Below are 27,215 nucleotides of genomic sequence, written 5' to 3'. Positions count from 1 at the left end.
ATCTTCCTCAGTGCCACATCTGTTTTCTGTGAAACTTATAAGTCTTGTATACTAATGAATATCAGTAATCATAATGTGGGAGTGTAAAAAATCCTGGAGAAAAGCCCACATTTCAGCTCAAAATGTGGGATGATGTCATGATTTCTGTAGCAGATATTGGATCAACTAGAATATATGGGCTCATTGGTGGCAGGAAGTCGCCCGGCATAGCTGTGGGACCACAACATCTGTTGATTCTGTATAGAAATTCATCCTGAACTTAGGAAGGCAAAATATGTGTCTTTACACTCCCAAAGGAAAGAAATAGACGTTAGCAGTCCTTATACAGATGAGTCAAAAGAAAACTTCTATATTCCAAAGGGGCAAACACTGGCTTGAAACTTGAACTGACCAAGAATGAATCATCAAGATCATAAATGATCAAACAGCTTTCCTTACAGCCCTGGTGAATAATGCATATTTCAGTGAAATGAAGTCACTTCTTCACATTAACGAAAGAGCCTACTTCAAAAACTTCATGAGCAGCAGAAGGTAAAAATAAAACATCCATTTTGAAGAAAGGTTAAAAGTTGGGGCTTCTAATGGCTCAAAGTTGTCACTAAGATTAAGATGCTGTAGATGGCAACAACAAGGCAAGCTGAAATCTAGATATATTAACGCAAACACAAGCAGACCAGTGGAACTAGTTTAGGACATGGGAAGCCCTGACTTCTGTCACCATGTGACCTAAATTAGATGGGAAACTCAGATAACTGTAGTATCTTTACAAAATCTAAATAAATGTAGACTTCAAGTTTCCTGATCTATAAAACGAGGGGGTTATACCAGGTAAGCTTTGAGTTCCAAACCAACTCTGACATTCTACTCTACTGACCTAAGACTTATTAGTTTTGCCACCTGTGATGGGAACAACTTAATAAAGCATCTCCTCACCTCCCATTTCAATACACACTGATTTATCCTTAGAAGATACTGAGAGCATCCTTGACCATTAACTTGTTCAACAACTAAAGGCTCAGGCTATGGATATCACTTTCTCACTGCTTGAGTACAAAGCAACAGGAAGAACTCTCTGATGTGTGGCTGGAAGAGTAGGATGGGCAAACAAGTAGCTTCATTCAACTGAATCAATTAAAACATATCTGTTTTGGTTAACTTACTGCTCTGGCTGAGTAGATTTTTTTGTTGCCAGTTGAATGGCATGAAAGGATATCTCCTTATCCAACACTGAATCTAAATTAAGGGTACCAGCTTCCTCACACCACTATATAAATTGCCAATGTTTAGGCTCTAGGTTATAAAAGTTAGTACAGAATCTTAGAGTTGGAAGAGCATGTAGTTGTAAACCATATTTTACCAGAAATCCTCTCTATGACATGCCTAATAAGTGATCATCCAGGCTGTGCTCAAAGAGTTAAGTGATAGGGAACCCACTGACTTCTAAGAAGTCCCACTCTACTTTTGGGGAACTGTAATTGTTAGGAGTTTTTCCTCCTAAGGGCCTAGATCTGCTTGTCATTTTAACCCACTATTTTTCATTCTGTCCTCTAGAATTAAACAAAACAAATCTTGAGCAAAGAGATGAATAGTTCTCTCCTGATGCATCTCTCCACTCTGAGATACATAAACTCATTAAGTCTAACTGAATTGGTGAATAACATGAACTATAGCTTGTAGATAGTCAATATCTGTTCAATTAATACATAATCCTGATTAATCATGTGCAAATTAAGTTAGCCTATTAATTTTTTTTCTACAACACTCTGTCCACATTCCTGCCTCAGGCCTTTAATCACATTGCTTTCTCTCATCTGAAACATCTTCCCTTCCTCTCTACCAAGGCAAACCTTATCCATCCTTCAAGGCCTCACTCAAATCTCATTGCCTCCATAAAGGTCTTACTGATCAAACCAGTCCACAATGACCACCTCTGATGATCTTTGGCATTCATCTCCTTTATCAGTTATGGAGTAACAAATAGTTCCTTGTAACACCTCTAGTATTTTTTATTTGCCTCCACTGTAATTTATTCTTTCATGTATCTATCCCCAAACAGATTATAATCTCAGGAACAAGGACTGAGAACTGAATCTAACCAGTCACACCTAGCTTGATATTATTCACATAGTGAATATTCAATAAACATTAGTTTAAATTTGAATTTGTAACTAAGCTAATAAAGAGTTCCCCAGAAGAGCTCTTTTTGGGACTCTGCTTTGAAGAATACAGAGGATAAATCATTATTAGCATACTCTATTCATTTCTAGAAATATTTGTTGAGTGTCAATATATAAGGCATCCTGAACAATATAATAAGAAATATGATTTCAAGATTACAATGTAATAAATTGTCAATTATTTGCATGTAAATGGTAAAATTTGTACTTCTTTCTACTATTCATTTTTATTCTGTATGAAAAAGAGACTCAGAGAGCAAAACCCAATTAACAAATATTCTGTGACAAAACGGATAAAGCCTGGAACTAGATCTGCCACAATAAGCATTACATCCAAAGAACCCAGTGTCTGCTGCCCAGTTACAATGGTGTGCCTTGATTTAGTAAAAAGGAAAACATAATTTCTGTTTTCACCTCTCTTCATTCTCAGTTATATGAGGTTTTTCTGAGAAGCCCATTCCCAGACACACTTGAAAAAATACCTCTTAAAGTCCTTCAGATTTTGGCTTTGAGAAACTGGTAACTCTGCATCATTGGCTGGGGTGGGAGCCAAATGTAAGTCCTCAGAGGATGCAGGAACAATGTTCTCACAGGTTGCTATTACCCCAGAGGTCCTACAAAAACAATGGAAGAATTATTTTGAATGGAAGTTTTGTTCCTTAGTAGCCATATTCATAAAACTTTACCCAACTATGTTCCTGCCCCTCCCTAAAAAAAAGACTATTTATAGAAACAGTACTGTTATGATATGCCCTGGAAAACTTATTTTTGAGCAGTAGAAAATGCAATTTCAGATACAACTAAATGGTATAGTGGATTATAGGACTTGGGAATCAGCATGTCCTGAGTATAAATCCTGCCTTAGCCACTTACTAGCTCAAGTCATTTAATTCTTCTGTGCCTCAGTTTTCTTATTTTTAAAAAGGGAGACATGAAACTGATGACCTCTAAGGTTCCTTTTAGTCATAAATCTATGATCCTATCAACCACCGTTGCACTGCTACTACATTGAATTGTATCCCTTGTTATGATAAACCAAAACTTGACATTTCTTTCACTCAATCAGTTCAGGTATACAAGAGACTGTAATTTATTAATATTATTTAAATATAATTCAATAATCCACATAGTGAAATAAGAACTTTAAAAACTACGAATTCATTTCAACAAACATATATGAGGCTCTTATTAGAAATGAGGCATTGTGCTTTTTTCTGAGTATAAAATACAGTTTAATTTTCAAAAATCTTGTGATTTAAAGGAGAGGAAGGAGAAGAAATATTAAGAAACAAACAAGGAAATAAGAGTTTTCCAAAATGACAGGGGCAGCCTATGGGGAGGCCATGTGTCCCTTTTACTGAAGATTTTCATCCAAAAGCTAGATCTGGGATACTATAAAGGGGATTCATGTTCTCAATACAGGTAGAGGCCAGACTGGATGGGCCCAGCCAATCCTTGCAGCTCAGATTCTGGGTATCAGCACCATGGAAAGGTCCAGGAAAAGGAGCTATGAGAAATTTGGAGGGAGAAGATGATACCCCAGGGTGTCTCCTAGTGAAGGCTAAGTCCTAGAGCAACCAATGGAGTACACTGATGCATTCGTAGGACGACTGTCCCTTTCTCTGGCAGTATTTCCACAAAGCACAGAGAATAGAAATGATGTCTTTAGGGCTGCTTAGTAGAGAGGGTGAGAAAAGGTTTTAATGAAAGAGTGTCCTCTACTGGACAGAAATGGTAACTGTTAAGTGTTCAGGTAGCAATCAGAAGGGACATTTAGCCCACATAAAGTTTTTTGGGAAAAGATCCGGGTTTGGCCCGGGGTCAGGAAGTGGGAAAGGAGTATGGAGGGTAGTTCAGGAGAGAGGAGTATCATATGATCCAGCAATAGGGAAACATACCCTCAAAGCCAAAAGAGCAAAAGTCCTGTTTTGCAACTCAAAATCAGTTTTAATTTCTCCAATTCAGCAAAAAACAAAACTACAATGTCTATACAGAGACAAAACTGTGAAGTTTGTAGCTGAGTAGGCCAGGAAGGAATTTGCTTTCTGAACCTCATTCCAGCTGTCCAAACGAGCTGAGGGAGAGGAAAAAGGAGCAGGAGAAGCTGCGGGCTCCACAGCGGGTCCATGGGGCTAAAATGATATGACTCAGCAGTTGAGGTCTCTGAAACCCAGCCACTAGGTCACCACCCCGGAGCCCTCACGATGGAGATTTCACAGCCTTTATCACAAGAATGAATTCCTTCGCCTTCTCCTAGGTTTCTGCACCTGTTGTTCATTTCCAAACATATAGTTAAGGCATCATTTTTATTTAAAGAACATTTTGCTTATTTACATTATTTCAAAATTCAGCTTGTGTTGGCTTTCTAGGATTTAAAGCTCTCGCTGTAAGAAGTCTACAAGAATCAGCATAAGAGAAGCAAAGATAAAGCTCAATCGAGTATAACCTTGCTATTTCATAAATGAGAAACTGAGACTCAGAAACTTACCAGTTTTGTAGTCTTTAGCAATTTCCTCAATGACAAAATGAGGTTGGACCATATAACCTTCAAGGAACCTTCTAGCTGCTCTGAGATGCCATAATTAAATGCCTTTCCTGAAGGCCACAAAGCTAGTCCCAGGTCTCCTCGTTCCTAATCTCAGGCTTTTTCCAATATGCAGGGTCTAGCATACAGGAGGTACTTAATATGTCTGCTGACATGCAGAACATCAGGGAAAAATGTATAAGAGAAGCTGGAGACCATGGTTTACACTTTGAAAATATGGGAGGGGGAGAAGAGGGAGCAAATCTTTTTATATAAAAATATTTTTGATTGCTCATAGAGACAAAATGTGAAAACTTTATTTGGAATAAAATAAAATATTAACAAATCAGACCCCAAAGGAAGCATGTTACAATACATAGAGGGACTGCTTCAAAATCCGATACCCTTGGTTCAATTGCTATCTCCAATATATACTGGCTCTGTGACCCTGAACTAGTCACTTAATTTCTCATCTTCCCCACCCCCACCCCCATATAACCCTGATATGTCTCAAAAACTTTAATTTATGGAGAAGGTGCCACACTGTGCTGTTAGAGAAAGCTCACCAAAAGCTCTTCTACAGTCACCACAACCACCACCAATGACAGCACATCTCTAGTATGTCTCCACAATCACCAAACCTCACAGATCTGGCTTTTGTAAACAATTGGAAGCTGGGTGGGCTAGACTCTACTTTGGAAGGGGGAAAACCCTAGATAAAAACTGAATAAAATAACTAATATGGGGGGTGAAAATTTTAAACTAGGAGAACTGCTTTAGAAGTAAAAACAAATAATGGATAAGCTGGGAGCAGGAAGGATGAATTAATAAATGGAATGTTGAATTGGAATCAGAAGGTTAAATCCTTCTTTGGACACTTACCACTATTTGACTTTGGATCAGTAACTTATCCCTTGAGGGTCAACCCTGTAGGATTTATTTTCTAAGTCAAAGAAAGGTTGTGGTCTGCCTCCTTGATTAAAGTCCCTAAATAGATACTGATGAAATAACAAATCCTTAGCACATCAATTTAATGAATTTACAACTATAAGCTATTTTCACTTATTTATTTAGCAAACATTTATTGTAGACCTCTAGTCTACAGCTAGAACCCTGGTTTTTGCTACTGCACATGCTCAAAAGTGTGATGACCGCGTTTAGCACCCAGAGTATATTAAAATCAGCCAGAGTCAGAATAAGGGAAAATCCTTGATCTTGATTCTTTGCAGAGGTGAAGGGGAATGGCGATGCGAAGTTAGAGCAGTAGCGACACGAATCCCAGCCAGCAGTGCCTCTGCCTCTCTCACTCCACCCACCAAATTGTCTGCAATCTCCTATATAACACATCAAACTTGCACAGAGAGTGGGCGGGGCCATTCTTTCTCCAAGCATATATTAATAGAGTATTGTCCAATTGTTAATCAGCCTCAAGTGCTTGGGACCTCAGTGCAAGGAGAGCTTCAAGAGTTTTAGCCCATTACACAAAAGTAATAAAATCTCATTTTAAGAGCACTGTATCATTCTGATGTCTCAATGATTTAGACAGTACTTAATCTCTCTTATCCCTGTTGCCCCAGCTGCCATTCTGAATAAATATACAGTCTGATTCCACTTGCTAAGGCTCTAAGAATTCCAGTTTTGCTGCACTTCCTTTGGTTAAAGATGCACTGCATCAAAGTAAAAGATCTGATTCCATATGAAAAGGCAGTGATGAGTCAAGAGAGAAAATTCACATTAATATTGAGAAAGAAGCACAAAAAATAAGTAATGTGTTCCTTGCAAACTAAGGGAAAACGCATGAGGCAGAGAAAATATCAATCAACCAACCCACAGGCAGCTCCAGTAAAGAAAACCTAAGAGTATCTATAAGATTGTAGGGCTCCTAAAGGCTCAGATGTTTAAGGGGGGGAAGAAGTCTATACCAACCAAATGAAGGATGTAAATTCATTGGCTCTAGCATACCAAATACCAATCATAAAATCTTGCACCACATGGAGTTATAACATGTTACTTTGACTTCTTCACTGTTCTCTTTTCTGCTAGTTTTCTATGCTAGAAGATACTGTCAGTTCTGAATGAGTCACTGAAGTCTCCCACAGGGCATCCCGACCTCATAGCTCTCCCTGTATCCTTCCATCTTATTATCCATGGAATTCTTCACCGCCACACCCTTCCTGCTCTGGTCTGCATTGCATTAGCTCAGTTGGTCCAAACAAATCATTCAACAATTAAGAACAGTAAATTCTCATCCTTCCCTCCTTCCTACCTCCCATTCATTTGTTTCCCTCTTCCCCCAGCACTAATTAATAATTGCCAGGCTCAATAAGGTATAGAAAAACAGAGTGACTCCATACACTGAGGATATAACCAAGTCTCAAAAAGTAAATTAAAATAACAAAACACAAATTAAAAAACAGGGAGATATCTGCCAAGAGAAAAATAGCCCAGGCTGAGATTGTTCTCTATTTAATATGTGAAACTCTTCTGTTCTTCACTATACTAAGTTCCTCCAATATATAGCATGCAGTCTTCATGTGTTCTTAGCTGGTGTTTGAAACATCTGTAGGCTCGGCAAATATCCTTGACCAGAGTGGCTTCTAACCAGAGAGAAGAAGATGATGACTTAAATGTGGTCTAACTCGTCTTCAGTGACCTGATTATGTCACTCATTATATCAACCCTTGTCATTTGGTACTCAATCAATTAAGCCCAAGGTGATTCTGAAGTGTCCACAGCATCACTTGGCAAGTTCCCTTCCAATATGGCTGGTACTCAGACATTTGCTAGCTATATGACTACAGGCAAAACATTTAACCCTTGCTTGCCTTGATTTCTTCATCCATAAAATGGGGATAATATTAGCACCTATCTCCCAGGGTTGTTGTGAGAATCAAATGAGATTATAATTAAAAAGTGCTTAGCAAAGAGCGTGGCACATACTAAGTGCTACTATCTATTAACACTGAGTCATCCAGCTACTGTTAAGTGCTATATAATAGCTAGCAGCTATTAGCTAAGGGTTACCTGAATTGATCAGACAGAAGGCCTTTACCCTGGAGATGCCCAGCCTTTTAAAAGTGAAATTCCAAGGGCCACTGAGGCAATGCTAACGTTTATTATAGATTCTACCCCACCCCACTCTATCTTTAAGAGTTAAAGAATACTTAATGGAAAATCCTAAGAAGTATCTTGGGGGGAAATTATAGAACTGAGGACTCATCAACAAAGAGTGGGCATGGATAAGCAGAACACAGAAATTTAATATTTAAAATGTCTAAGTTATGCAAAACTAATGAAGACCCACAAACTAGTGATGCTTATTCCTCTTGTTCAGTGCATCCTATTTAAAAATGTGCACATTTTAGTAGGGCAGGTCCCAGGAAAACACATGTACCTGGATTTTCAAAGGGCTGGTGAAAATTCCTCCATACCCTGTCCAAAATCTAGCTCCCCAGTTATCTCAATGATTTCTGATATTTCTTCAGCAATAGGAAAAGCTTTTATTCTCTAATGAGAGACCAAATTTAAAATGCCTATACTCTGGGAAGAAATCGACCACAGGTTTAAATTGTTCCTGAGGAATAATGCCTAATGTTGAATCCTTGCTGAAGAATAGGTTTGGATTTTGGGAATACTAGATATGAAGAAATTGTATCTAGCATAAGACAGAGAAGGATTATTTATTTCATTTGTAGCCACATCACCCCATTCATCTTTCAAATATTAAATCAACTTGCTATGTGAATCCTTCCCAGCAACCTAGCTTGTAGTGAGTAGTCTTGCCTCCTTTGAAATCTTCCTATAATAATAATACTTAGCATTTATATAGTGCTTTAAGGTTTGCAAAGCATTTTATAAATATTGCTTCATTTTGCTCTTACAAAAAACCCTAAGAGGCAGGGGTTATTATTAGCCCCATTTAGATCTTAAGTGACTTGACCAGGATCATCTGACCATTAAGTATTTGAGGCTATATTTGAAAGCAGGTCTTTCTAACTCCAGATCCAAGGTTCTAACCACTGTACCACCTTATGGACATTTTATATGTACTTCTCAGTTGTTAGGGATATGCTGTCTTCCATTGTTAATCACCTTTGTGTAATTTGATGAAGCATACATCCTAGAAAACAAAGACTATCCATCTATCTAAATGTATATATGTAGATATATAAATACATATGTGTATATATGCACATAAGCCTTCTGGCCTTCTGTTTCTCTTTTACAGAAGAAAATACAATAATTTTTACATGGGAGGCTCTCAATAAATGTTTAGAGAAGAGGGAGAGGAGGAAGGAAAAGAGAAAGAGAGAGAGAGACAGAGAGAGAGAGATGGATGAAAGAAGGAAGGAAGGAAGGGAGGGAAGGAAGGAGGGAGAAAGAAAAAAGAGAGAGAAAGAAAAAGATGAAAAGAAAGAGAGATGGAATGAAAGAAAGGATAATAAAGAGAGAGAAACAAGAAAGAGAAAGAAAGAGAGAGAAGGAAAGAAAGAGAGATGAAAAGAAAGAGAGAGATGGGATGAAAGAAAGGGTAAGAAAGAAAGAGAAAAAAGAAAGAGAGAGAAGGAAAGAAAGAGAAGAAAAGAAAAAAGAAAGAGAGAAAGAAAAATAAAGAGGAGGAAAGAAAGAAGAAAGAAAGAAAAGCCAAGTTTGTGCAAAATCAAAGAAATATGCTGACTCCCTAACTCTGCCCTAGGCTGGTGGCATTTCACCAGCTGAAAAAGGTAATAGTGCCTTTGCGATCCAATCTTGCAAAGGCAGAGTACATCATCATTTGCCTTCAGGATGATGAGTAAGGCTTCCTTTTCCTTTCCTGTCCAGTTAATTCTTCCTTGTATAGCTGTCTACAGAAATATTTGTGTGAATGCAGTAATGTGAACACACTATTCAGTGCCTTGAGATTTACTAAAGTATCAGTGATGGAAATACATTTATTTTGGCATATACATATATATATATATATTACATATACACACATACATACATATAGATAGAGATAGCTATTGATATATGATAGATATTGATATCCTTATACACATAAAAATTTAAAGCAAAAACATTAAAATGTACAACTCTTTGATTGTTTTAAGATTTCCAGGCTAGGTAAGTAAGTTTATAATGATCTATTGGTTCTCATGCAAAGCTCAGTTGCGGGAAGAGCTACAGGAATTCTCAGGAGACAGCATCATTCTGTGGGATGACTGACTCATTTATAGGAGTGGTTATACTACTTCCTAAAAGATAAAAAAAGTGTGGGGGAGAATTCATGCTGAAAAATCCAGTATTTTAGTAGAGTTGTGACATTGCTGATAGATAGTTATATAACTTTGGGTAACTCATTTCCTTTCTCAAGGCCCCAGCTTCTGTCTCTGTAAAATGAGTGGGTTGGAAAAGATACATAAGGTCATTTCTATTTCTGACATTGTAGGATTCTAAATGATTGACTGAAAAAAGGTTTATCAGTTTTGTTGCTCTAACCTATTTCAAATATGGGATGGCAAAGGAAATTGAGTCAGGTGGGTTGTTGTGTATTTAGATTTGAATTTTTAAAATATCCATTTTGGATCTTAGGGAAAGAAATCATAGACAGAAAAAAAGGAAAGGGAGAGATGGGAGAAATAAGAGAAAAAAGGAGAGAGGAGAGGAGAAAGAGAGACAAAAATGAAGCGGGGGAAAAGAAAGAGAAGGAAAGGGAGAAAGAAAAAGAAAGGGGGGAAAGAGGGAAAGAGGGAGAGGGAAAGGGAGGAGGGAGACAGAACCAGAGAGAGAGAGACAGACAGAGAGAGAGAGAGAGATTGTTTCTTACAGTGTTGGTAGTCATCAAGCCACAATCCAGTTACACATGTAACCTCTGGAGTAGGTAAGTAAATTTTTAAAAGTTTTCCCAGCAATTATTTGGGTTCTGTTTGAGAACAACACATGTCCAATTGTAGTGATGTACTGTCAACAACTGGTGTTCTTTTGTTCTCTGTACAAAGGCTTTTGAGTATTTCTTGGCAGATCTTACAGTGAACTGATTGCTAATTTCATTTCAGGGACTGGCTAGAGTTGCCAAACCAAACCTCTCTCCAAGGACAAACACTAGACTGACCTAAGGGGTAAGCATTAGGCTATCACCGTAGGGGGAGATAACTGCCCCTGAGGTGGAAACCTAATATATAATTCCTTTATGGGACAGCTGGAGTGACAGTGCCTTATCTCCTATTTCACATCACCATCTGGAAGATATTTAGCATAATGGTCTTTCTTCAGAGACTGCCCTTTTTTTTTTTCCTTTCCAAGTGCACCCGAACACAAAATCATTAGAGCCAAAACTAAGCTCAAATTAGTAGTGAAAATGTATGTTGTAAGAAAAGAAATGCTTTGAAACTGAAGATTTGACAAACTTTAGGCTTATCAATGACAGGCTCTGGGCAAGTGGTCCAAAGAGGATTTAGAATTTAATTAAACTCTCTTGGGAGATCTACAATATCAGAGCAGCCTGGACTCAGAAAAGCTTGCCTTTGAAAAGCTCTGAATTGGAAATCAGAACATATGTTGAAATGGTGATAAACTGGATCAAATGTTATGCAATGAAACTCTTTTTTTTTTTTTTAAAGTAAAACCAGTTAACTCCCATCACTAGCAGGACACGAGCTGTATATACACAAGTGCTTATGTGTACATAAGTAAATTACATATATGTGGTCAATGCTATCAAATATTTGCTGGAGGGTTATTCCCAAATATTTGCTGGTGGATATACCCAGCAAGTTCTCATTCCAAACTGGCTTCCTAATTCCTTTCTTTTTAGAACCTTCCTGGGTTATACTCCCTCCTTCCCCCAATAAGGAATATAATTTTAAAATTGGCTTCTTTCAAACAGTGAGAAAGGAAAACATTACCCCCCAAAAGAATGAAAAGAATGAAAAAAGGTTTCAATACCTAAATGACTATTGAATCATCTATTATTTCTGTCCTTTCCTCTTGCTAAACAAATGTTATCACTTATTTGCTATGTGCTTATTGTGTACAAATCCCTATATAAAGGATTATTCAGTGACATAAAACCAAATGTACAGTTCTGATATCCTGGATATCCTCACTTATTTGAAGAAGGGAAAATATACACATATAAAGCTTCTAGGGAAAAAAATTACACATGTTAAGCTGCTAAAAAGAAAAAAAGAAACAGAATGAAGCAGTTAGATGTTCTCTAAAGACTTCTCTATCCCTAAAAATCTTTGAATCTGAGTATAAATCAACGAAGCATAGACAGGATAATCAAGATTCTAGTGTGTTGCATGAATATGCAAGTGAACCTCAATTTATTCAGGCTAATTTCTGGGAAACAACAAAGCAATTATTTTTGATCAAACAAAATAAATTTTAAAACGCACCATACCGAGTAAATTGGCTAAAGAAAACCTGTGGTGATTTCTTTTGTAAAAATGAATCATCACTTAATTTATCTGTTTTGTAAAGTCTAATTCTGGCATGGCATTCCATTTTCATAAAATTAGCAGGTACTCTGGTACAGTGGACAGACTCCCAGGGTTAGCATCAAGAAGATTCAATTTCAAATCTGTTTCTAACTACCCATATGACTACAGTTAAGTCACAACTTCCCTGGGCTCAGTTTCCTCATCTGTAAAGTGATGACCTTAAGAATCCCAAGGAGCTATAAATTTATGCCCCTATAGGTCTCCCTAGGTAACTCCCTAGGTCTTATCCTCTGACTCAAAAATTTGGTCTATGTTGGGGAAGAGAGGGAGTTTCCATACAGGGAATTCCCTATACTTTTGAAACAACAGATTCTTGGAGAATTCCTAAGGCAAAGTAATTTACACTGGGCATGTGATCTCATGTGTGTGGCAAATAGAGCCCCAAACCACATCAAAATATAGAAAAACAGAGTAATGTAACTGAGGCGGTGACGGACAAAACAAGAAGGCAGAAACCAGTCCCACTTCTCAGAGGAATGACTTCTGAAAGCTTTGATCTCTTTCCCAGAGTTTATATACTGTTTTAAATCCTACAACCTGCTCAATATATATGTGATTTTTTTGGCAAAGCTTTGACAGTATAACAGCTGGCCCCAGCTACTTTGTTGTAAGCCAGAGATCCTACCTTCAGACTAAAAGATCAATCAACAGACATTTATTCCATTCATATGTGTCTATATACATGCATACATATAATATATACACAGGAATTTGCATATCCATGTATATATGTATGTCAATAAACATTAAGTAACTACTCTGTGTCAGGTACTGTACTAAGCAATGGGGAATATAAAAAGAAGTAAAAGACAGCTCCTGCCCTCAAGGAGCTTACAATCCTGTACAAACCTATAACATTTATTTTAATATACATATATGTGCACATATACATATATAGGTAGTAGATTGTGCATGTATGTATGTACAAGTATGTATACATACATACACATACCTGCCAAAATTTATTAGCTTTTGAGGGAGCTGAGGGAGTGTGTGGGGTGACAACCAAGGAATTATTATTTAATTTCATGAAAATGAATGAGATAACAGTAAATCTGGGTTCCAAGGATATAAAGTAGGAGATCATGGGATAGATAGTCTCAGAATCCTGTAGGAAGATCTTAAGACCAATAAGGAGGTTGAGTGGGGTATTTCAAGTTCCTCTTATTAACATATTCCAAAGATAAAGTTAGATGGGTAGCCACCACTATCTTTGATGTTCTGCTCAGCTCTTCAATAATAATCATATTCATCAAAATTTGGTCTTATTAGAAAACTGATTTTTATAGGGAAAGTAAGAATTTATCTTCCCTTTTATTCAATAAAAACAACTGTTAGGGGGAAGGTTGAGGCAAAAGAGCTACAGAGTCCTCCCATTTCTTTTTCTTCAATAAGGGAAAATGAAAGAGAGAAAGACAGACAGATGGATAGAGACAGACAAAGAGACACAGAGAGAGACAGAGAAGGGAGAGGAAGAAACAACAGAAGCTTTTTGTTTTTTCAAAACAGAGCTTTTATACTTTAAAAAAATCTCTGCCATTAGAGTGGTTCCAAATTTTTAAAATAGGCCTCTATATAATCACTTTTAAAACTAAACTTGAATTACTCTTTCATAGGTTTTCAACAAAATGAGGTAAATGTTAAATGAAACTAGAAGACAAAAGTCATTCAGCCTTTGTTCAAACACTTTAAGTTTCTTCCTCTCCATTAATTACCCTTCTCTCCCAATTTCAATAATTCTTTCTAGTAGGGCAAATGTAAAGTGCTTTGTAAACCTTATACTATATAAATAGTAGCTATTATTAGTAATAATTTTTATTACTCTTATTTTATTTTTCTATTACAAGCAAATATATACATATTTAAAATTTTAGTTCCAAATTCTCTCCCTTCCTCCCTTCTTTCACTCTTCTTTGAGAAGGCAAGTAACTCAATATAGATTATACATGAATAGTCATGCAAAACATTTCCCTATTAGCCACGTTGCAAAAGAAAACATAGATTGAAAAATAATAAAAACAACCAAAGTAAGTAAAAAAAAGTATTGTTCAATTTACATTCAGAAGCTATCAGTTCTTTCTCTGGATATAGACAGCATTCATAATGAATTAAGCATAATTCATAATAAGAATTGTTTTGGATCATCATATTGCTGAAAATAGCAAGGTCATTCACAATTGATCATCATACTGTGTTGCTATTACTGTGTACACTGTTCTCCTGGTTCTGCTAAACTCATTCTACATTGGATTATATAGGTCTTCCCAGGTTTTTTCTGAAAGCATCCTGCTTATTATTTCTTATAAAAATAATTATTGTGTCATAATGCTTAAGGGCAGCTAAGTGGTGAAATAAATAGAACACTGAGCCTCAAGTCAGGAAAATCTGGTTCAAATCCAGCTTCAAACACTTGCTAGCTGTATGATTCTAGGCAAGTCATGTAACCTCTATTTGCTTCAGTTCCTTAACTATAAAATGAAGAAACACTGAAGAAGGAAACTGTAAACTGGTCCAGTATCTTTGCCAAGATAGTCACATACAGTCTGAAGGGACTGAACAATTCAATTACAACCATATACTATGATTTGTTCAGCCATTCCTCAATTGATGGGCATCCCCTAAATTTCCAGTTTTTTGCTACCATAGACATTATTATTAATTATTAAAATAAATAATCCTACTCCTATTCTGTTGGCTTAGAAATGATACTAGTAAGTTTTAAAACTAAGTCAATCCTTTGTCATTTGTATCTTCAATAAATGTTAGCCATTCTTGCCCAGTGTCATGAGGTTGTGAAACAGCTTCTTTCCTAGATATTTTACATTCAGCATGATTTGAGGAAAGCAACTTATTTATTAATAGATAACTATAGGAACCAAGAAAAACCACTCTTGAAAATGTGGAAGTCCATAGAATTGCAGAGATGGAAAAGACCTCACCAGTCAACAAGTCAAACCCCTACCTGAAAAGGAACCCCTTCTACAATAAACCCAGTAAGAAGTCTCCCAGCTTTAGCTTGAATACCTATCTACCAGTTTCAGAAGCAGTTCATTCCACTTTAGGATAGGTTAACTGAAAATAAGCAAAATTTTCCTTAGGCCCAGATTTGTCCCTTTGTAACTTCTACCTGCTGTTCCTTAGCTCTATCCTTTGGGACTGTATCCTAATACAAATATTATATCTCTCTCTCTGTGTGTGTGTGTGTGTGTTTCCCTATTCTTGCTAGCTATTCATAAACTTTGTTCATTCTCCTCACTAGCCCAACAAGAACTCAGTTTTTAAGAAATCTTAAAAAACTGTGGCAGACAAGCCTCCTCAGCTGCAGGGCCCTGAATGTACTCCTTGACTAATTATTTACAAGCTATTTGTCAGCCTGATCTTTTCTGAGCTTTATTAGGGTTGACCAGTGGGCAAATAAAGGAAAACCGTATCACTTTAGTGAAAAGAATACCCCAATTCCAGAAATCACAGCTCATCCAAGGAGAGTTCATGACCAGCAGGACAAAGAGAAAGCAGCATTCCTGAGGAGCTGGGGAGGGGGTTGGCAAATGGGGGAGAGTGGCAAATGGAACAAAGAAATGGAGGCCTCATTAATTGCAGGGGCGGGATCACCTTCCACCCAAGATTCAGAGTTCTTTTACCTGGTAAAAATCTCATCTCTTAATTAGTATTTTTTCTGAAAGCGGCACCTATATTTATTGTGTGACCATGGACAAGTTTTGGTGTTAAGGGCAGTTCTGCAAAGCTATGTGACAGTGGAGTTACCATTCTAAATTAGTGGAAGAAGTTTCCACATGGAGAATTCCCTACATGAATAAAATCACAGATATAAACCACTGTTTTGCTTTTTAAAAAAATAAAATTTAAAAATATGACTATTTTTAGTTGGTAAAATATCAATTAACCCAAATCAAAATATATATGCTGTATATATCCTGCATATATCAATTTATGTGTTGTATGCATGTAAATGCACCTATGCTGTATATCTTGTATGTATAACAACTTATGTTCAGGTTGTATTAGGTATATGCACATATGCTGCATTTATCTTGTACGTCCCGTGTTGGATTATCTACTATTAGAATGTCTGGTCCTTAATAAGGGAAGGGGATGTTCTTGCTTTTTCTCTATATCCCTAGAAGTGTCTGGAACCTATGAATATTTATTGTTTTATTGATTTATAGTTCTAGGAACATCTGTTTCCTACTCTAAATAAAACTTCCCAAAGGAGAAGCTCCCAATAAGCAGCAAGTCTCTAATTTTAAAAGATTTGACATTTCTATCAAATATTACACTAGTCTAAGTATGACTTTTTCCATTGTCTCCAGGCAATTCTTATTATCAGAGCATCCATCTCAATAAACTGCAAAGTCCTGAAACTAACTGTATGCACCAGAGGCAACTTCATCATCAGTCAGTACTTTTGCTTCTGAGTTGCATTCAGTCAAGTCATCTAAGCAGTTTTATCTGAAGAGACATTCTCCAAAGGTCTTGGTATTGACTATGTTTTGCCTCAAGCTGCCTTTTCTCCATGTCTCTCAAACAAATGTCATTTTCTTCCTTTTTCAGTAAATAAAATGTCTTCACAAAAAAAGGAGGAAGTATTTCATAAAAGATAGGTCCCATATACACCAAAATATTTCTAGTAGTGATTTTTGTAGTAGCAAATAACCGGAAACAAAGTAGATGGTGACTGACGAGAATGGTTAAATAAATTTGGCACATGAATATGTAATAGAATATTACTATCTGTAAGAAACTGTGAATAAGATGAAAATAGAGAAGCATAGGAAGATTTATATGAACTAATACAAAGTGAAGTGAGTGGAATAAGGAAAACAATATATGGAATAATTATAATCATGTAATGGAAATAACAATTGAAATGGAATTGATTTATGAAGAACAAGCTTGGCACCAAAAATGTCTCTCCCTTATTTGTCGATATGGATAAATATGGGTGAGACATTATATATCATGTCAGTTATAACTGAGATCTTGATTCATTTTGTTGAACTGCCCTTTTCCTCCTATCTTTGTTATTAAGGATGGTGCTAGGATAGAGAAGAAAGAACAATATATTGTGAAATCATTGGGGGTATTTTGAAGGAAAATATTTTTTAAAAATAAAATTAATAGTAACTCTGGAACTTTAAAAACATTAGAAATACCACTAATGTGATCTAGACCATTTCTTCATCTTTTTCAAATTAGGGTTCAATTTGTTATCCACCTTCAATGCAGAGTTTAAATGTAGTGATAGACTGAATAAATAGGCTGCCCATTCAGCTGTGCACCATACTCTAAGAAATATGTATTCATTTACTTAGTTTTTCTTATGTAGTTTATTGCTTTTGTGTATTGATGGATGTAATTAAAAAAGGCTCTATAGTGTTTCTGGACTTGGTGTAATAAGCATACCCACAAGCAAAATAATTTCCTCATCATTATACAAATTCCTCCTTCATTTATAACTGTGCACATAATATCCTCCAAGACACTGGCAAATTCCTTTGGTAAGATTTCTGAATTGATGTCCTCAACCCTAACCTCTCTCTGTAATGATCTCAAGTCTCACATCACCAACTGTCTGTTGGATAACTTAGTCTGGAGGCATCGCAAATTCAGTATATCTCCCCCCAAATAAGATGATCTCTCCTTTAAACTCTCCTATTTCTCTCGAGAATACAAGCAAGAGAATCCTGGTCACCCAGATTTTTGCTTTGGTGTAATCTTAACTCTTCCTTTCTCACTCTCAACTCCCACACCCACTCCACACCAAGTGAAATCAGATGTCTATTGATTCTACATCCATAAGATCTCTCACATATGTTCCCTTCTCTTCACCCAAGAGTCATTACTCTAGTTCAGAGCCATATCATTTGTTATCTGGACTATTGCAACAACCGCATAACTGTTTTCCCAGATTACAGGCTCTCACCTCTCTAGCCCATCCTCCACCTAGCTGTCAAAAGAATCTCCTAAAAGCTTGGGTCTAACTATAGTTAGCTTCAGTATTTCCCTTCTACCTCTAAGATAAAATACAACTTGCCCTAGCCTGTAAACTACTCCTCCTTCACATATTGTGTGATTGAGCCAAGCTGGGCTTATTGTTTTCAGAAAACAGCATCTCCATAACTTTGTAGAGGCTATCTCTCATGCTTGGAATGTTCTCCCTCTTCACCTTTACTTCTTTTAATCCTTGACCTCCTTCCATGTGCTGTTCAAGTACTTCTTCCTTCACAAAACTTTTCCTGATTCCTCAGGAATCTTCAAGTTGCATTTTAATTTACCTGTTCATATATTTTATTTCCCAAATGGACACAAGCTTCTTCAGAGAAGACTTTTTTTTTTTGTTTTTATTTTGAATCCCAACAATTATGCCAGGATCTTAACAGAGATACAAAAGAAGCCATGGAGATCACCTTAAAGGGATGCTGTTTGCTCCAGAAAAAAAGTTATGCTTTGTCAAACTCTGAGGATATGGTTTTACTCTTTTTTCATATATTTGATAATTTTTTTTACATTGATTAAGCTCAAAAATAAATAACTAGGTAAAATCTTTTCACTAAGGATACCTCTGATACAATCATTCTCAAAAAAGATTTTATAAGAATAAGAGAGTAGGCATGTGGGTCAGAAGTTCCCAATTTCTATTCCCTTCCCCCCTTTTTTCAGCATAATACCATATGTGATCTTTTCTATTCTTTTGGAAACTCTCCTTTGAAATATCTTAACTGATACCTGAATGCTTTTCAAATCATGTCACTTCTAATATTGATTTCTTCTGCACATTTTGAGTCTCTTCCAATCATTCTTCAGCTTCATTTTCTTATGTGTCTTTTCAATTTTCTCACATAAATCCTCAGATACAAAGGTATCACAGTTCAAATGGGGGCCATTCAATTATTGATAATAAGATCAAGTTGCTCTAAAATGCTGAGATCTATTCTACTCCATATCTATTTGTTATCATCCTAATTTTATCTATAAACAGATGGGATGATCTGCCTTAGTTAGGTCTTCTGTCAAAGCTTCTACAGGTTAATTTTTCCTCAATTACTTATTGCTGTTTGAGAGGTGACTGCTTGTAATATTTTATCACTAACTTCTGTAATGTTTTATAAGTAAACTTCTATTATAAATTAATGTTTTTTTTTGTCTGTCATGTCTCTCCTTGGCAAAAGGATTAAATGTTTGCCCAGGGAGGCAGTTTTAGGGTTCTTTTAATTTCCTCACTAAAGTGATTTATTTTATAGTAGTTAAACTTCTCTAAGAAAAGGCAATAAGCCAACTCATTGATGTTAAATTTTCACATCTCAGTTTTCAAAGTCATTAGTTTCTTTAACTAGGTCATATGATCACACCCAGTGTCTCTTTCTGTATAATGAGAATAATAATAATACACACACTACCTACACACAGTTGTTGCAAAGAAAGCCTTCTGTCAAACTATAAAGCATTATATAAATGTAAGCTATTAGCAATCTTTATCTTCAGGGGAATTTGCCTTTTACTAAGGGCCTTGAAGACCACAATGGAATGAATCTCTGATGATGGATTTTTAGACACTAGTTAAAAACCAGAGTGGGATGACTAATATGGAAATATATTTAACATGATTGTACATGTATAGCCTATATCAAATTGCTTGTTTCTTGAAGAAAAAGGAGAAAGAAAGAAGGAATGGCAAAAAATTTGGCACATAAAATCTTACAAAAATGAATGTTGAAAACTATCTTTACATGTAACAGGGGAGGGAATATTATTATGTACAAAAAAACAAACAAATAAAACCAAAGAAAGTAATGTTCTGCATCCCTCACATTAGACCACACGGCAGGCTATTTATGCTTTTATAATAATAGCCATCTCTTAAACCACTCCAGCTAAAGTATAGATGGAGGAGAAGAAGCTGCACATCATTCAGATTTTGTAATCAGATCTCACCATACCTGGAAGCAGTCAGCTCTGCAGTATCTGGGACCGTAACCTCACAGGGAGAAGAACCAACTATAGGCTGCCCTGATGGATGATCAACAGATGCTGTCAAATGAACATCATCTAATGCAGGAGAACTGGAAAAATGGGGAGAAAGAAGGGAAGAGAGCAGAAGTCAAAACTCAGGTTTTTGTTTGTTGTTGTTTGATTATTTTAGTCTGACTCATCATGACCTTGTTTGGGGTTCTCTTGGCCAAGATGCTAGAGATGTTTGCCATTTTCTCCTCCAGCTCATTTTACTGATGAAGAAACTGAGGAAAACAGGGTTAAGTGACTTGCTCAGGGTCACACTGTTAGTATCTGGGACTAGATGAGTCTTCCTAACTCCAGGACTGGCACTCTATCCACTATGCCATCTAGTGCCCTTCAGATTCAGTTAGGTTTTTGTTTTTTATAGATGGATAATTATGTTTGTTACTAATTTAAACTAATATTTCTTTTAACAAGCATTTTATCCCAATCTAAAAAAGATCATTGGCTATGAGACAATTATTGCCCAAGGTATATATGGCAACTTCCCATAGAGATACAAAAGTTCTTCGAATATGTTAGTAATAAAGTCCTTTGGATTCATTCCAATATTCCTTGCCTCATAATAAATTTCATTCTACGGTAAAGTTCCAGTATGTGTGACTTGCTTTAAAATGGTGCCAAGTCAAGCCATAATCAACTATATAGCACACTGGACTCCACTTGGAATTTTTTTTCCTAGGGCCACATCTGGCCAAAGGATGAATCTGCTGCTTTTGTATCTATGTAGAAATCTGTACTTTACAGCACATAAAAGTTAAGGGACTTGCCCCAAATCATATTGGTTGTAAAATAACTGAACCAAAATTCAAAATCAGGCCTTCTGGTGTGAAATCCAGTATTTTTCCCAGACAAAATGAATGTTAAAGAACTTTAAACAATTTTAAAGAGCTACAATTTGAGGCTATATTAGTAATGTTGCTATAGTGTTAACATGGTAGCTTGTGAGGAAATAAACTAGGGAAAATTAAGAACAAATAACAGGGAGAGAACTAGAGGTGAGTAGTGACCCCTATAATTCCCTCATAGATAATTATTTGGGAAATGCTAAACTATGGAAATTGAGTTCAAATTTAAATAAAAACAAAACTCAATATGCCTGAGTCATTGAAACACACAGATGCCATGAAAGTTCTGTATCATTATTATTATTTTAACATTAACCAGATTTGGACTTCTTGTTCTAAACTAGAGAAGAAACCAATAACACTGTGTTTAGCCATCAGCAATGAGGAACAATGGTTAACAAAGATGGATTTTCCACATAATCAGAATATTTTGTTGCTCAATGTTAAAGCATTGTTTTAATATGTACACATATTTAATATGTACACACTGAATATGAGTTAACCTTTTCTCAACATAGAATCATAGATTCCTGCCCTGGACCATAAAATACCGATCTTTTTGTTTCTTGCTGTCATTTGTTTTCTCTATACTTTCTTTTATTATTCATACCTTCTAATTTGCTGGAGGCTGAGAAATCTAAACACCATTATTTAGGTTATTTGTAAATTAATAGTCAGTAAACTCTGAATAATAGATTAAGGACCTTTCTAACAAAATAAAGTGTACAAGTTTTAGGATCTATCTATTTTAGGGGCAGGTAAATTAAAATGGTGGAGATAGCAGAGAACTTAAAATCAAGATCTGAGTTCAAATCCTGTCTAAAACACTTAGTAGTTAACTACTTTGTGACCCTGGAAAAGTTATTAATTTCTCTCATTCTCAATTTATTCATCTATAAAATGAGGGAGATTGTATAATCTACCTCACTTGGTTGTGAGGATTATAAAGAATAACACATGTAAAGAGCTTTACAAACTTTAAAGTATTATATAAACACAAGCTATTATTATATCGCAGTTATTATAGCTGCAACTCAAAGTATTATTGCCTGGATTTTGAAACTTGGCACCATCCTCACTCTATCCATATGTGATCGCTCCCTTCTCTGAATGCCAGTGCACTTTGTAAATCTCTCTAATCATAGTTATTACCTTCCTCCCTTATAGTCCCATTATTTCTTTATATGCTTTATCCTCACATTTAAAAAATAACATTTGTGAGGGCAGTAATTGTGCTTTAATTTTCTTTCATTCACTCTCTGAACTATTTATTAAGTACCTACAAAGTGCACAGCACTGTGTTAGGTGCTAGTTCTTTGAATCCCATACATGATATTTTATACAGAATAGGTGCTAAATAAATGCTTGTTCAATTGTATTATTCCTTCCTAACTTAATTCAACCACAAAATGAATATTACCTCTTTCTCACCCCACATCATCCTGCCCCTAGTCAGTAATAATCCTTGTCCCCTAGTACTTCAACAACAATTTGGTTTTCATCTTGTGGGCATTTTATCATTCATATTTTTTGCAATTGTTTTTATATAGTGTTTTTACCATGACCACATACATGTCCCATTAGACTGTAAATTCCATGATAGCATCGTCCAATCTAGGAATATACTGGAGGCATCTAGGACCCTACTCTAATGGTTTTAGAAAGCCAATTGTTCAATTTTCATTGCCAACATTTATACCACAGAAATCAGTGACCATCACAAATCAGGGTGTGGTTTACTGTTTTGCTGATTGTCTAAACTTAGGAAAGTGATAGAAAAAAAATGTTAATGATATAGATTAAACTTAAAAGCATGCCTTTCATTTCTGAGATCTTGATGTTAAATATTTTATTAGCACATATTTCATAGTAGCACCTAGGTGATTTAGTGAACAAAGTTCTGAGCTAGGAGTGAGGAAGATCTAAACCCAAACCCTAATTCAGATAATAAGTGAACAACTTATTAACCTGTTAGCCTTGCTTTCCTCATCTGCAAAATGGAGAAAAATAATAGAACACATCTTACAGGACTGTCAGTATCAAATGAGATGATATGGAAAGTTCTATATAAATGTTAGCTATTACTGAATCTTTGCTTTTCCCTCAGTGTTCTGCACATAGTAGGTTCTAAATAAACGGTCACTGAAGTTGGTCCCCAGAGCATTGAGACCTTCTTATAAGTGGGGTGTTACTAGAATAACATTTCTCACCTGACTAAATATATTCAGGAAGGAAGAGTAGTAAATCTACTTCTGCAAATATTTTTCTAATTCTGTTCTGACGGCTGTGAGGTTAACATGACTAAAGTATTTTTTCTCTAACCCCCCCCCCCCAAATCCATTATGGTTTCACAATCAGCTGCTGAAAAACAGCTGCAAACAGCCCACTGTAAGCTGAGTTAGGCAGCTGAGGGATTCAGCTCACTAGTCAAATGTAATCAAAATGAAGCTTTTATCAACAAGTGCTTTTCCAAAAAGAATCTGGACTCACTAAGATTTCAGAGAGTGAGTTTCTAAAACTTATACTAGAGCACAAAGCAAAGTTCATCAGAATGATGACTGGCATTCAGGTCAAGCTATATTAATGTTGGCTGAAGGAACTTGCAATGTTGAACCTAGAGAAGAGAAGATTCAGGAAGGACATGATAATTATATTGAATTATCGGATGGATGGTTATATGGAAGAGGGGCTTCTAGGTGATGCAACGGACAGAGTGCTGAGCCTAGTGTCAGGAACCCTCCTCTGGCCTCAGGTACTTACTAGCTATGTGTGTTTAGGTAAGTCTCAACTCGGTTGTCTCAGTTTCCTCAGCTGCCAAATGAGCTGGAGAATGCATTTATCTTTGCCAAGAAAATCCCAAATGGGGTCATGAAAAGTCGGATATAACTGAAAAGTGACTGAACTAAGTAAGATTTTCTCTGCCAATGCATACCAGTACCTCATTGAAATGAAAGAGTCTTGGAGATCTGGATGGAGCACTGAGAAATTAAATAATTTGCTCATATTGGGTATAGGGCAGACTGCTGAGATCTGAACTCAGATATATTCAATGGTATATTACATCTTTTTGCCTGGATTATTGTGATTCCAGGCTACATTTGGTGATGGCATGAAACAGTAAAGACATTCCTAGCAATTAGATTGGTTATAGGCATCCTTTTTATGATTCTGCTCTAAGAATTTGGACAGTGTTCACATTTCTCCAAGACACCTGTGCATTGGTTTTAGATGTGAATTCCCAGATACTCAGTTTAGTAGACCCTACAGAGAAAGTCTGCCTGGTGTTTGCATTGAGGGTGAGACAAATAAGGGTTCTGCCCCCTTTTAGATTCCTTAGGTTACTCAAAATCATTGATTCATTAAATAAAGTCCCTAGTATTTTTAGTATTTCAAGTAGGTCACAAAGTACCTTGTGAGGCTGTAATAGTCCTGTGAAACTGATGCTAAAAATCACAGAATTTCAGAGTTGGGAGAGAATTCAGGGGATATCCAGCACAACCCACATTCTCCAAAAAAGAATCCCTTTTACAAATATCTGAGAAATGGTCATCCAGCCTTTGCTGGAAAACCACCTCTAAATTCATCTAATTGTCCTCTCTACTTTGTTCTCATCTCTCCAAATTTTGTACAAAAATAACATATAGAACTAGCAAATATATCGCTAAAATCTGACAAATCTATTCACGGCTTCCCCCTAATAATCTATCAATTTAGTTTTGAAAAAAGGAAAACAAGGAAGGGAGGGAGGAAGAGAGCTAAAAGAGAGGAGAGGAGAGAAAGGAAGGGAAGGAGAAGAAAGGGGAAAGAGAAGGGAAGGGAAGGCGAGGAGAGGAAAGGCAAGGAGAGGCGAGGCGAGGAGAGACGAGGCGAGGGGAGGGGAGGGGAGGGAAGGGAAGGGGAAAAAAAAGTTACACTGATATAATCCTTTCTTGGTGAAGTTTTACTTCTTTTTTCTGATGTTCATTAACCATCCTGTTTGTAATTCAGTCTTTCTCTCCACCAATCCCCTCCTCAAGCTCCCAGGGAATCAAAGTCAAACTCCTCAGCCTCTAGATTGCAATTTAAATTTTCTTCCTTTTTTTGAAACTCAAGGCAACAATTGCATATTTCCCCCATTTTTATATGAAATCTAAAGTGCAGGAATGTAAAAAATTGCCCAAGATTCCCCAAGAAATAGGTGGTAGAACCAAGATTCAAACCCAAGCTTCCAGCTTGGCTGGGTTGAATGACAGCTAGAAAAGTTAAGTAATGATACACTTGGCTGATGAAGGTGAAGTAGTTTAGTTTAGGGCCAACTATGGACCTTGTTCTGCTAGGATACAAGATAGATTTCCCCACAGACTTCTAGGAAAAACTACTTCTTTTTTGCTTTATTTTGTTTTGGAAATAAAATCACAGAACATTAGAGCTGAAAGGATTTTAGAGATCATCTAGGCAGCTAAGGACACCATGTAATCCCCTGGAATCAGGGAGACCTGTATTCATATCCAGCCTCAGACACACATACTAAGAGTGAACCCGGGTGACATTTATCCTCTATCTGCCTCAGTTTCCTCATCTGTAAAATGAGAATAACAGGACCTATCTCTCAGTTTATTATGAAGACCAAATGAAATAATGCTTATAAAGTATTTAGCACAGTGACTGGCAGATAATAAGGGTTATAGCTATTATTATTATCTAGTTCTAACCTCTTGATTTTTATAGATTAGGAAGCAGAGGACCATAGTCAAACAACTAATCAGTGGCCAAAATGAGCCTAGAATTCTGGTTTCCTGACTCTATACACCCTGCTACTGTCTTATGCCTTTCCTCTAGAGATCTTAGGACTTGCTTATGAAACTGTCAGCCTTACATATTATGTAGAATTTCAGCTCATTTCTAGGAGGTAAGAAAGTAACCTCATTTTATACCTTGAGGGATTCAGGCACACAAAGTCAGTCAGCAAGTAGTGGAGATAGAACTCAAAGCCAGATTGTGCTTCTTGAGAGCATGTGAGCATGTCTAAACATTCTGAAACATGGTATCACTGAAAGGAAACTTTTTCAGGTTGGAACATGGAGTCAGTCAGTGACTTTCTCATTCTTGCCTATTAGCCTAGATGCTCCTCAGGGCCAGAATATGAATCACATTCTGCACCCTAATGAGCTCAGGCAGTTGGGACCTCAGAGAAGTCTGTATTTTTGGGTTAAACATGTTTCTAATGTCTACATCTATTTTTTAATTAAAGCTTTTTATTTTCAAAACTGACCCTTACAAAACCTTGTATTCCAATTTCCCCCACCTTCCCCTAGATGGCAGGTAATCCAATATATGTTAAACATGATAAATATAAATGTTAAATCCAATTATATTTCTACAATTATCATGATGCACTAGAAAAATCATATCAAAAAAGAAAAAAATGAGAAAAAAAATGCAAGCAAACTTCAACAGATGTTGTGGTCCACACTCAGTCCCCATAGTTCTCTCTCTGGGTATAAATGACTCTCTTCATAATTGAACAATTGGAACTGGTTTGAATCATCTTATTGTTAAGAAGAGCCATGTCCATCAGAATTGATCATCCTATAATTTTGTTGTTCCCATGTATAATGATCTCCTGGTTCTGCTCATTTCACTCAGCATCAGTCCATATAAGTCTCTCCAGCCCTCTCTAAAATCATCCTGCTGATCATTTCTTATGGAATAATAATATTCCATAACATTCAGACACCATAACTTATTCAGCCATCCTCCAACTGATGGGCATCTAATGGCTACATCTTAAGGGAGATGACCATAAACTGCAATCACAACTCTGTTTAAACTTCATTTCTTTTAGATACCATCTTGCCCTCTTTGGGCAACTAGGTAACACAGGGAATAAAGTGCCAGGACCAAAGTCAGGAAGACTCATATTGAGTTTAAATCCAGTCTCAGATACTTACTAGTTGTGTGACCCTGGACAAGCCACTTAAGCTTGTTTGCCTCAGTTCCTCATCTGTAAAATGAGCTAGAGAAGGAAAATGTCAGACTACTATAGTATTTTTACTAAGAAAATCCCAAATGGACATGACTGAAATGACTGAACAACACTTCAAGTCACACATCAGCAGAAACTCTAATATAATCAATTAAAATTGGAGTCAAATGAACAGAGCAAAGA

General features: G+C 36.4%; 1 protein-coding gene across 13 annotated transcripts in view; it reads right to left on the bottom strand.

Annotated features, from left to right (window-relative positions):
* Positions 1–27,215, bottom strand: part of TACC2 (transforming acidic coiled-coil containing protein 2) — a 314,467-nt gene that overhangs the window by 137,540 nt on the left and 149,712 nt on the right. For all 13 annotated transcript variants that reach the window (XM_031955975.1, XM_031955979.1, XM_031955974.1 and 10 more), the window contains 2 exons: positions 20,144–20,266; positions 2,660–2,791 (listed from right to left, as the gene is read on the bottom strand). In XM_031955975.1, coding sequence (XP_031811835.1) covers positions 2,660–2,791; positions 20,144–20,266 — 255 coding nt within the window. The remainder of the gene's footprint in view (positions 1–2,659; positions 2,792–20,143; positions 20,267–27,215) is intronic.

This window comes from Sarcophilus harrisii, chromosome 2 (assembly GCF_902635505.1).
Source record: "Sarcophilus harrisii chromosome 2, mSarHar1.11, whole genome shotgun sequence".
In the NCBI taxonomy this organism is placed as follows: domain Eukaryota; kingdom Metazoa; phylum Chordata; class Mammalia; order Dasyuromorphia; family Dasyuridae; genus Sarcophilus; species Sarcophilus harrisii.
Note: the sequence above shows the minus strand (reverse complement) of the source record. Positions and strands in the feature narration are given on the sequence as shown.